Source organism: Lynx rufus, unplaced genomic scaffold, assembly GCF_022079265.1.
Source record: "Lynx rufus isolate CCGP_SWC_20201006 ecotype Redwood Valley unplaced genomic scaffold, mLynRuf1.p SCAF_1, whole genome shotgun sequence".
Taxonomy (NCBI): domain Eukaryota; kingdom Metazoa; phylum Chordata; class Mammalia; order Carnivora; family Felidae; genus Lynx; species Lynx rufus.
The window spans coordinates 208,581,949-208,594,753 of record NW_025814823.1 but is presented as its reverse complement, the minus strand read 5'-3'; the positions used below and the strand labels follow the sequence as shown (position 1 = coordinate 208,594,753).

General features: G+C 37.4%; 1 protein-coding gene across 2 annotated transcripts in view; it reads right to left on the bottom strand.

The window, feature by feature from the left end:
* LIFR (LIF receptor subunit alpha) overlaps positions 1 to 12,805 on the bottom strand; it is a 47,401-nt gene that overhangs the window by 22,878 nt on the left and 11,718 nt on the right. For both annotated transcript variants that reach the window (XM_047073869.1, XM_047073870.1), the window contains exons 5-8: positions 8,274 to 8,448; positions 6,208 to 6,462; positions 1,135 to 1,264; positions 536 to 705 (exon numbers count right to left, since the gene is read on the bottom strand). In XM_047073869.1, coding sequence (XP_046929825.1) covers positions 536 to 705; positions 1,135 to 1,264; positions 6,208 to 6,462; positions 8,274 to 8,448 — 730 coding nt within the window. The remainder of the gene's footprint in view (positions 1 to 535; positions 706 to 1,134; positions 1,265 to 6,207; positions 6,463 to 8,273; positions 8,449 to 12,805) is intronic.

The following is a 12,805-nucleotide window of genomic DNA, read 5'->3' as shown; positions in this document are numbered from 1 at the left end:
CACACACACACACACCTCTAAGTGCACGTAGAAACTTGAGAAAACTGGGCAAAGTCAGCGGTCCAGTTCACTGGCCTGGTTTACAGTAGTGTACCAGTGTCAACTGCCTCATTTGGAAATGATACTATATAGTTACTAAGATGTCAAAAATGGCGAAAGCTAGGTGAAGAGGTCACGGGGCTGTAATTTATATCTTTGCAACCACCTGTGAGTCTATATTTAAAATAAAAAGCTTTTAAAACTGGGGCAAAACATTTTTCAGGAATCAAAACCTATTAGATAAGACCACTTAAAGTTTCTATAAAAACGACTAATTCAAATTTTTATCTGAATTCAATAAAATGGTGAAACGTAATTATACATTTTAAGGATTCTCAAATAAAATTTATAAAATTTATAAAACTAATTTATAAAAATTTATAAAACTAGAAAGAACATAGTAAAAAGTAGTCCCTGGAAGCACTCCTCATTAATCTCAAGACACTTCAGCACTTCTACAATTATTTTTAAGACACTGGTTTATGAAGCAGCTTACCTTTCTCAGTTATGTTAACTAAAATAGTTGATTCTGACCGACCCAGAGGATTGCGAGCATTCAAAGTAAAATTATATATTTCTTGATTTGGACGCATTTGAAAGAATAACTGGTAGCTTTCATTTGTTGGTGCTTCAACTCTTTTAAATTTAACATATTTTCCTGAGAAACTATGAATTAAGAGAGCAACAAGATTAAAATAATTTCAAAATGGCAAGAGAGATAAATACGGCAGGAAAAAATAAGTGGGTAAAATTTCTAATAATTAATCTTTTTAAAAAGTTTATATCTCTAATTATAGATGTTACTACAGACTCTGGGAAGAAAACATAGAGGATACAGAAAATAGATGAAAATAATCGGCCAGAAGCCTACTACCCAGAAACAGCCTCTGTTCGTATTTGAGGGTTCTTCCAGGATTTTTAAAAGAGCATGCAAATATAGTCTGTGTGCATGTAATATGCATATCCAATTTCATACGGCATACTGGATTTTCTATCTTGCTCATAACATAAATGAGAGCATTCCCTATGTCATTTAATACCCCTCCAATGTACTCCTCACTGTCTGACATTTTTTCCCTCACTAGTGATCTTTACCTTTCAAATAAAGTGTAACTTGTATTGCGTGGGCCCACCAGTGCTGTCGGTCTTCCGGGATTCCAAGTACATATAATCTCTTTTAAATCGTATGTCTCACAATTCAGTTTTTGAGGAATATCAGGTGGATCTAATGGGAAGAAAAATGTAGTTACAGGTGATATACAATTTCCCTGAAAACATGTTTCACAAATGTTAATTATGTTTTGTACAATTTCTTTTAAAAATGAAAATAACTTCGTGTTTACACTTTACCTTTGGAACAATGCAGGAATTTCTGTAGCATGTTTTGGAGTTGATTTTACATTAGAAATGATGGATTAAAATATGCTGACGAATGACTACTAGCTCATTTGGAAGCTCCCCAACAACGACCCCCCCACCTGCCTCAAAATCTACCAAATCTCTCAGAGGAATCTGGATCCAACAAGTCAGAAAAATTTACAGGTTAAAAGTATCAATATCTATCATTTATAACTGTGATTTGAAAAGAAATTCCAATTCAAATTAAAAGTCAACACGGGTCGTGTTACAAGTTTTAAAGTTCTTAAAGAAGTTTCAAGGACTATTACTTATAAAGTATCTCTTGGTGAAATGCTGCATCTTCCTATAATTCAGAAGTGACTATTGCTTTTTGGTTTTTGTTCTTTATTGAAATGATTCCCTCTCATTTTGCAGGGACAAAACAAGAAAAAAAAAGAATGTGTGTGTGTGTGTGTGTCTTAGACCTTTAAAGTAATAATGGAAAATTCTGTGTTGGACACTAGTTACACAAATTGGTTACTTCCAGGGTCACCTGGGTGGCTCGGTTGGTTGAGCGTCCAACTCTTGATTTCAGCTCAGGTCACGATCCCAGGGTCATGGGATCAATCCCTGCGTCTGTTTAGATTCTCTCTCTCTCCCTCTGCTCCTCTTTTTCTCTCTCTCTCAAAAAAAAAAAAGAAGAAGAAGAAAGAAAAGAAAAGAAAAGAAAAAAGAAAAAAGAAATTGGTATTTTTTTTTAATTTTTTTTAACGTTTATTTATTATTGAGAGACAGAGACAGAGCATGAGCATGAGCAGGGGAGGGGCAGAGAGAGGGAGACACAGAATCTGAAGCAGGCTCCAAGCTCTGAGCTGTCAGCACAGAGCCCGACGTGGGGCTCAAACCCACAAATGGTGAGATTATTACCTGAGCCAAAACCAAAAGTTGCATACTTAACCAAATGAGCTGCCCAGGTGTCCCAATAATTTTATTTTTTAAAAACTAAACTTTAGGGGCGCCTGGGTGGCTCAGTCGGTTAAGCGTCCAACTTCAGCTCAGGTCACGATCTCGCGGTCTGTGAGTTCGAGCCCCGCATCAGGCTCTGGGCTGATGGCTCAGAGCCTGGAGCCAGCTTCCGATTCTGTGTCTCCCTCTCTCTCTGCCCCTCCCCCGTTCATGCTCTGTCTCTCTCTGTCTCAAAAATAAATAAACGTTAAAAAAAAAATTAAAAAAAAAAAAACTTTAAAAACCGTTCTTAGACTGTGTGAGTAACTGAAAAGGACTTAGCAAATTTCCCATACCTTCCTGAGATAGAATAATGTCCATAAATGATATTTTAGGTAACATTAAGAGGAGTCATGAGTATTTATATTGAAGTCTAACAATGGCATAGTGAGACTAAAACTGACATATTTGTTTTGAAAACTGTTTTAAATCTAAGGCCAAACTTTAAGTCATTTTATTAGAATGACATGCCAAATTTTTGAGTACACTAAAAATGCTGATTATTTTAGTATTTGGCAGATATGTTAAGTTGAAATAGTTAAAATCCAAATAACAGGAGCAAAGAGAAAGAAGGAGAAAGGAAGATGGGAGGCAGAAAAAATATGAGAGGGCAGGATCTGAAAGGTAAGGTACTGTCTTCTCAAATAAATTAACTTATAAAGGAATCACCTGATGCTAGGTAAAAACTAGGTACAAATCAACTGTATTACCAGCAAATAGAAAATGTAATTTAAAAAACAAAGCCATTTTTTATGAAAATGATTTCAAATGAGCAAGTATGAAATCTGACATTGACATAAATATTTAAACACTCTAATTCTATGTCACAGTGTATTCTGTTAAAATGCTTTAAGTATGATGAAAGATTAGTATTTAGGTCAATGTTTAATGCTGAAGTGGCACTATCTATGAAAATAACTCCAGGGGCGCCTGGATGGCTCAGTCAGTTAAGCATCCGACTTTGGATCAGGTCATGATCTCAATGCTCCTGGGTTCGAGCCCCATGTCAGGCTCTGTGCTGACAGCTCACAGCTTGGAGCCTGGAGCCCGTCTCAGATTCTGTCTCCGTCTCTTTGTCCCTCCCCCGCTCGTGCTCTCTTTCTCTCTCAAATATAAATAAACATTAAAAAAGAAAAAAAGAAAATAACTCTGAGTGATTACTGAAGAAATAGTATTTATAAAATAAGATCTATTTTGCTTAGAACTAAATTAGCTCATGAACAAACACTGACAAGTATTGGTAAATAAGTATTCTTCTGTCTGCTGGATAATAAATTTATTTGCAATTACAATAATAAACTTAAGAGGAAAAAAAGCCACTGTTACTACTAGCACCAAACACCAAATTCATAGGAATAAATTTATTAGAAGATACATAAGACTTTCTATCACCAATATAAATCAAAGAAGACCTAACTAAATGGAAAGATAGACCATGTTCCTGGCTTGGATAACTCAGTATAGAAAGAATGAAAATTCTCCTAAACTGGTCTCCTCAATTAATAGATCTAATGTAACTCAAACCAAAATCCTGGTAGGTTTTTAATGTGTCTTTTGAACACATGGCCGGTTAACACGATATCCATGAGGGAAAGAAAATAATGACTCTTGATCCCTAACTCACACCATAAACTGCACTTGCTGTTAAGTCCCTAAAGAAATCCCTCTGAAGGGAAATTCTACCACTGCTCCGGAGTTAACAGATAGTATTTCAACCACCAAATGCTACAAATGAAGGTTAATATATGAATTAAATAGGTTTGTCCTACTATGTGACAGAAGGTTAGAACACTGTTAGAAATAATAAAAACTTGATGGATATTCTCATCTTCTGAGTTTTAATTTTTGTCTTTTGTACTTTTAACTGGCTGTCTCATTTTTTGGTTATCACTTATCAGGTAGCCTCACTACATACACCACTGGTTCCCAGTTTATATGCTCCATGATCATTTATGAGGAATGTTGCAAGTCATTTCCTAAAATTCCATTAGGAAAGAAATTTCTAAAGTTTAAATTTGAACATAATCTCACTTTCACTTGAACTGCAAAATGCATTTCTGGGAAGACAAAAAGGGAACACGGTTCCAGCCATCACTGAGAAGTGCACCTAAGCCTGGTTATTCCCTTGGGAGTGTATCAGCAAATCGACATAATTCCTCCTAAGTTTCAACAGAAGGAGTAGAAAGGTGGAGAGCTGCTGGTCTAGAGCACAGCTGAGAATCAAAAAAAGTTTAAGAAAAATCACCACACAAGCAAAACAAAATCACGAAACCCACTCACTACGTTCCACACACTTTATTCACGAGACCCTTTAGCCCAAACTCCGCCTCGAATTCAGAATTGCGGGGGAGGAAGGGAAGCAAGGACTGCTGGAGGCAAAGCCATCAGTGCGCCACAGGACAGTTGCCATGGGAGAGGGGACAGAAAAGCTTGAAATGCAAAGTCTCTGTGGACACTCAACACAAGCTATATAAATAGGGCAGTCTCCCACAATAACTTCTGGAAACATCCTGTACTTTTAGAACTGTAGGAGTGACCACATTAATAACGATGCCCCTGTATAACGGAGCATATGTTACACACACAAACAGGGAGAGGGGGCCCTTCTCATGCATGTCCTCCAGTTACTCCTCCTTCTCAAATATATTACTTTAAAAGTCGCAGAAGCTTGCAATACACTATTGAAAGATTTTTGTGTAAAATCATTACAATTTTAATTGGGGTAAGTTTTAAAAGGTATGTTTTAAATTTTTAAAAATTTACTTACTATAGAGAGAGACAGACAGACAGCAAGAAGGGGAGAGGGACGGAGAGAGACAGAGATTCCTAAGCAGGCTCTGTGCTGAGCATGAGGCCTGATGTGGAGCTTGATCCCACAACCTTGAGATCATGACCTGAGTTGACATCAAGAGTCGGACGCTCAACTAAGTGACTGAGCCACCCAGGTGCTCCAAAGGTATGTTTTAAAGTTAAATTTTAAAAAGATATGTTTTAATTAGGTGGGACGTTTTACCTTTTAAATTTTAAAAGGTATGTTTTTGGTGGGAAACTGACACAGAGTGGCCCTTGAAAACACAGGGGTTGGGGAACCAACCTCCCATGAAGTCAAAAATCTACATGTAAGAGCACCCAGCTGGCTCAATGAGAAGAGCACGCGACTCTTGATCTTGGGGTCATGAATTCAAGCCCCATTGTTGGGTGTATTTTTTTACTAAAAAAATAAACTTAAAAAAAAAATCTATATATAGCTTTTGACTCCCCCAAAACTTAACTACTAGTTTACTGTTGACTGGAAGCCTCACCAATAACAGACAATTGATTAACATAACACATATTCTGTGTATTATATTCTCACAATAAAGTAAGCTATTTAACATGTTAAGAAAACCATAAGAGAAAATGCATTTACAGTACTGTACTGTATTTACTGAAAAAAATTCATGTATAAGCAGACCCATGCAGTTCGAACTTATTTTTTTGTTCAAGGGTCAACTGTTATATGAGATAATTCCTGAACAATGTAGGATTAAGAAGTATTATATACTAATTACCCTTGACTCAACACAGCTGTTAACTAAGAATTTAAAAATTACCGGCTGGATATTGCAAATCTTCTTACAAAACCTTCAAGTTATATAAATACAAGATTAGAACTCATCTTAAAACAAGCAAAAATTTGGATGCCTTCATCTATAATTTATTAAAGAATTAAAAAAAGAGAGAAAGAAATAGCACCATCTCCCATCACTTGGAAACAGCATTAAAGCTTTCAAAGAGGACCAAAACAGACTACTAGGAACTCTTTCTTCAGTATTATATACTTACATCCTGCGAAAATAACTGTCCCAAATATGTTATCTTCTGTTGTGAAAACCACATTTGTTCCACTGTTTGCAGAAACTGAAATATTATGGATCTTGATTGCAACATTTTCCCCATCAAGATGAATAAGGGGACAATTTGTTTGGCCAATCTGTGCTGATAACACTTTTTCTTGAGTCACACAACAAAATGTTATATCTGAGCCTACAAGTATCACTTTGTCTTGAGGAAAAACCTTAGTCTGGGAATCAGGAGACCCTAGAAAGAGCAAAAGGAATCACAAATACTTTAGAAGCATTTTATCATAAAATAGCCCAGTGTATACAAAACATACTATAAAGTGTTTTGTAATAATGGTGGCCCAAAGACAAGGTATGACCCCCCAGGTTTCAAAGGAGCAAGACCTACCTACACAAGAAATAAAAGTAGGTATGTCTTATCTACTTATGATGGGTGATGGTGGGGGAATGCAGGGGACTACAGGCCAATAGCTAAGGTCACAGGTTAATGTCTTAAGAAGCGTAAAGGTTCAAATCAAATGGGTTTATATCCACACATAAAAAATCCACAGCAAGAAAAAGTCACTCATTATATAATTCTATTCCTCTGAAATGATTCTATGTATTTAGGGCCGACTTCTTACTTTCCATCAGCCTGAATATATGTTTAAGTACTCTACATCTTAAACAAACTTTTTCTTTAATCCTAATTCCCTGCTGGTTAAAGCCACACCTTTTTATTTTCCTAAATGTCCAATCTTTTTAATTATCTCTAGTTTCCTACTTACTCTTTAATCTACCACAATGTGGGTCCTACCTTGACCATTCCACTAAGGTGTCTTGCTGGCCTAAATTGCTCAGTCCAACAGCCACTTCTCAGTCCCCCTTCCCTTTGACATCCACAGCATCGGGTGTGTTGCCTAAGCTCTAACTTCTCAAAACTCCCTTCTCTCTTGGGTTCTACACCACTCTACCCCACCGGGCTACTCTTACCGGGCTACTCTTAACCCTCTGGCTACTGTCTGCTTTGCTGGCCTCTTTTTCTTTCATCCTACCCTTAGACATTCAAGCTTGTAAGATGTGTATCCCTGGTCCCCATTTCTCTTTTCCTGAGCATGTTAACCTCCAGATGTAAACAATATGAATCCATGTATGTTGATGATTCTCAAATAGAGATCTTCAGCTCCTACTAATCACTGCCTATGAGACACTGCTACCCAGACACTTCATAAGCACCTCAAGCTTAACATATTAAGAATGAATTTATCTTCCCCACTGAATTCATTCATATATTTTCTGCCTCACTGGAAGACATCACCAGCTGCTCAGCTGCCCAAACTAATACTCACATTTGGTTCTATTTCTTGGTTACCAAACACACAGTCACCAATTTTAATCCTGTGTCTTCAGTGTTCACAACTTTTCTCCCTTTTCATTTCCAAACCCAAGTGCCCTACTTTACAGCTGCACTGTCTTTTGCTGAACTGCAAAAGACCCTCCTTACTCATCTACCTGCTTCCAGTCCTTCCTTCCTTGGATCCACTTCTCCATGCTGTCGCTAGAGTGGATCTACAATAAACATCAGCCTAGGTGTTGACAACAATTTTCCAGGCCTTCTCTCCCACTGCCAACGTTCTACCTGCATGAGTTCCATTCAGGGTGCAGATGAGTTCAGTATACTTACAGATCCCCATGTTCTCTGCAATAACTCTGCAGCTCATATGGATCTGCTCTGTGGGCAAGAAACTAGGAGCCATTTTTTTTTTTTTTTAATATAAATTTGACGTCAATAACATCTACCTAAAATTTTTAAATGTCCTTCAACGCCTACCACAGTGACTTTCAAACCTAGACGTTTATCCAATGACTCGGGAAGGTCTCTAAAAATACAGATTCCTGACTCCTACCCCAGAGTTTCTGAATCAAAATATTCTGGGAGAGAGACTTGGAAGATCCTCAGGTGACCCTCATAACGCTAAGTGGCGTTCGGAGAACTTAAAGCTTAAACTAAACCTTAAGCAAGATTAATCTAATTCATTTGAAACGAAAGCTTTTCACATATAAGCTTACAAGAAATGTTCTTCAGTGGGCTCCAGTCACTCCACTCTTTGCGACCAGAGAAATGAGGATCGTCAACATAGCATCTAATTGCCACAGAATGGGTGGTGCACTCTAGGGGCATGTCTGAGGCCCAACTCCAGTGATGAACTGTATCTTTGCCATTCACAGTTGTGTTGTGGGTCACCTAAAAAACCAACACAAACACAAAGTGAGATTTCTAAGTGATAGGTTCTGCTTTCTTTTCAGATTAAAAGACGCAACAGACTGTACACAATCACCACTAAGTTAAATAAAGGTTTGTCCTTTTGTACAACCCTCTCAGTTTTTGAAAAGGCATAATAACTTACAGAATCCATAATTGTGATTCATTTATGTTTCCTTCTTTTGTTTTCATTCCAGTATAGTCACCATACAGTGTTAAATTAGTTTCAGGTGTACAATCTGGTGATTCAACACTTCCATACAACACCTGGTGCTCATCACAATGGGTGCACTTGTTTACTTCTTCAACTTTAGGCTCCACTGCGTTATTACACATGATGTTCCTTTTTCCAAAACATTCAATACATTTCACAGACAAATGTACCATTGCCTAAAATGATCTCCATTTTTCACTGAGGAAAAATAATGGGTCTGTACTTCCAAGAGTTAAAGGCAGGAGTGCCTGGGTGGCTCGGTCGGATTCTTGATTTTGGCACGGATCATGATTTCACAGTTCGTGGGGTCAAGCCCCACATCAGGCTCCTTGCACTGATAGTATGGAGCCTGCTTGGGATTCTCTATCTCCCTCTCTCTGCTCCTCTTATGCTTGTGCCCCCCTCTCTCTCAAAATAAATAACTTAAAAAGAGTTAAAGGCAAAGAGAGGAGCAGCATTTCAACAAAAAATTGTTTCAGGTTGGATTTGTATCTATGTGTTATATGTTTAAAGTTTTATTTTTAAATATGCAACTTATAAGTAATATAAAATAATGTAAATTATTAATTTCAATTGTGAAAAATGGGAAGGATTTCAATCAAATATTGAGGATCTACTAAAAGAGACCTTGGGACCTCCAGCCAATGACAACAGCTTAAATAATTGTATTTCCCTCTCTATTACCTTCCGAAGTGTCTCCAATACAAAAGTGCACGGATTTTTTAAAAAGGTATAGATGCACAAGGGCAAACACAGGAGAAGAAACACCACCAGTGAAATTCTGGATGGTGGAGGGCTGATGGACAAGGGTAACGGACTCAGAAGACCTGAGAAAGCTGAACCTGAAGCCTTCAGTGGAAAAGGCAGAAACAACCTGACTTCTATCACGGAAATGCCAAAGGGCTCAGGAAAGGGCTGTATGCACCAGGCTCCTATGGAAATGCAGGTGAAGGTGAGGCACAGAACAGAAAGCTGCTTGAAAGTTGTCTGAAGATAATGTTAGATACCCAGATCCCCTCCCACATTCTGTGCTACCAAAAGACTCCTCCTCTTCATCTTGGCAGATGGGAGATTCATGCTCTGGGAAAGTAAAACCAAATATCTCTGGAACGAAGAACCTCAGAAAGAATGGAGAATGGGGAATATGGTACCACAACCAGGAAGACTGCTAACCTATGCACTGTGAAGGCTGGTGTGCTCCTGCCTTCTCCTCAGCCATTAGGAGGCTGATGGCAGAGTTCCTACTTACCTGGTAGGAACCAAAACGAATTTTCTGGAGCATAGGAACAGGTCAAGATGAACACCCAAAATAATACTATTAAGATTCTGCCAACTAGATGGCCCATCCTAATCACCTATAATAACATCTCAGTCAACAAGACCTGGATGGCAAACAGAAATACCTATTAGATTTAAAAATAAAAAAAAAAAAATTTAAGAGCCACTTAAAATATGAGCAGCAACCAGGATGACCAGAAATTGAAGAAGAAGTTCTGAGGGTCAAAGATCAAAATAAAGAAAAAAGCAACTTGAAGAAACAGAACAGAAAGAAAGAATATTAGGTAACTGATGTCCTCAGAGGTAAGAAGAGATATTGCATCCATTAAACAAACAAAAAGAACAGAGAAAAGGGATATCTTGTACATTAAAAATATATATATTAATAGAAATTCAATAATCAGACTGTAAGATAAAGTTTAAGAAAAAAACTGCTCAGAAAATTGAGGAAAAAAAACAGGTAGAAAGTAAGAACAGTAAGAAAATTACTTCCCAATCTAGAAGGTCTGATTTCTGAAGAACAGAGAAAACAGAGAGGAAGAAATCAAAGACATAAAATAAGAAAATTTCCCAAATTGACAGACATGTGGTTTGAGACTGAAAGGAGCCCATGACTGTCTAGCACAACAAAGGAAGACAGATCCACAATGAGAAACAAATGGAACAATGTCTTCAAATCTTGAGGAAAATTCCCCAACTTACAATTGTATACCCAGCTAAAATAGTAATCACGAATGAGTGCAAAATAGACATTTTTAGAAATGTGTCTTAATGAATTTATCAAGTAGCATTTTATACTCCCACCAGAAGTGTATGAAAGTTCCAACTGTTCTACCTCTCCTCAATATTTGGAACTGACAGTCTTTTAAATTTTGTTAGCAACTAATTAAGAAAATATCTATCTTATCTATATCTATCTATCTATCTATCTATCTATCTATCTATCTATCTATCTATCTCTGGAAGCTATCATTGTAGGTAACAGAGAGTATCTATAATAAATAGCTAACAACTACGAGAATATACGCTTCTACCAAAATGAGAAAATAAGAGGAAGAATTCGGGAAAAAGAGGATCCATTGTAAGAAAAAGGTAAAAGGAATCTCCTGAATGATGACAGGAGACCTCTTGGACTGCAGCTTCATAACAAATGTGCCAAAAAGAAACACAGAGGTTTGCCCTGGATGGGTTACGTGTATACCTAGGTATTAATCTCTTCTAATCAAGGGCTGCTGGTAGGAGTGGAGGCTGCTGGAGCTCCTGAGAAACCTCTGGCCACGAGAGTCCTCAGTTACTTACCACACTCCTGCTGTACAAACATTATCTATGTGAACCCTCTGTAAGAAGTGTTGAGAAGTAAGTCAGAAGGTCTCAGAGCTATTCACAAATGTATAGCTGGTAAGATACTAGTGTGTGTGGACATTTCAACAGGAGATTCATAAAACTTGGAGAGAATTCAGGAATGAATTCATGGAGCATGAAAATAAAACTAAAAATACAAGACAAGAAGTTGTACCCCCAAAAAAGGAAAATGATAATACACTACTTGGTTCAGTTGTGGATAGTGTTTATATAACCATAATACAAACAATGAATGCCAGTCTACCAAAAATTAGAGCAGAATGAGAGAACGATATTGGAAAAAGATGGGAAATGTAAGAGACAGCAAGCACGGAAGCATGCAAGTGTGTGTGCCCAGGGAAGGAGAGGGGACTAAATTCTCATTACCCACTGTTAAAATAAAACATTGCTCAAAACTGAAAAGAAAAATTAAGAAAGAGAAACATAAGCATGATATTTGGAAAACGGAAATACATAATAAAAGAATCAGGTAAAACAATTGAAAATTGTTGTTTATAGGGAGAGAAATATGGGGGGGGGGTGGCGGGAGGGTGCTGCGTAGCTCCCAGGAGTCACTGGCATCCTGGTCTGTGCAGCACATGCTTCCTTGCCCGCGTATGAGGCCATGGGCATAAATGGTAAAGTTCCAAATAAACACTAACGTATCGTATTCTTGATTCTTAAACTATCACAAAATAATAGCATATAACCTGTCACAAAATGACAGGTTATAAGCAATTATGCTTTAAATGCTGGTATTAATAACATATAATTATAAACAAAAATGTCACATTTTACTATAGATCTGGATCACCTGCCCTCTTACATTTCACTTTTTAAAAATTAATTTGTTCTATCTCTGTTTTTCTTGCCTCTTTCTCTATTGCTCGATACAAAGATTTTTCTTCAAAGATCACATCCCCAAAAGTAGGGAATTGCTACTTTGTCAGTGCCATCTTCTTTCATATCTTGTGGCAATGAGCTAGATGATCTTAAAAATAGCATCTCTGTTCATGTATGCTTGATTTCACTTATGCTGCAAAGATCAGCCTTCTAACTCTAGCAGCCCTCAGGGAGCCCCCAAAGGAAGTAATGACAACTGATAGTTGTTTAGCAGCTTTACAGATAACACTAATCATTCACTAAAGCAAAGACTGGCACCACTTCACAAATGACAAAAAGGGGGTTTGGGGAAGTTACCCTAAGCTGGTAAGTGGTAATCCAAAGCACAAAGTGTCAGGCCATGATAAAAAGCCACAAGATACAATTTCAGATAAGCAATAGTTATAACAATGGTACAGCTATATCAAAGCTACTTGCAAATTAGACTGACAGACAAGAATTGACATTGAAATTCAAGAAAAGAGAGAGCATTTTAGGCCGAGATAATTAGGATGGGCTTTAAAATAAGGGGCAGGATTTGATTTAGGTCTTGAATGTACATTCAGTCTGCACTGGTGAAAAGGAAAGGGAAGGCTCCTTACACAAAAATAAATACATCTACTT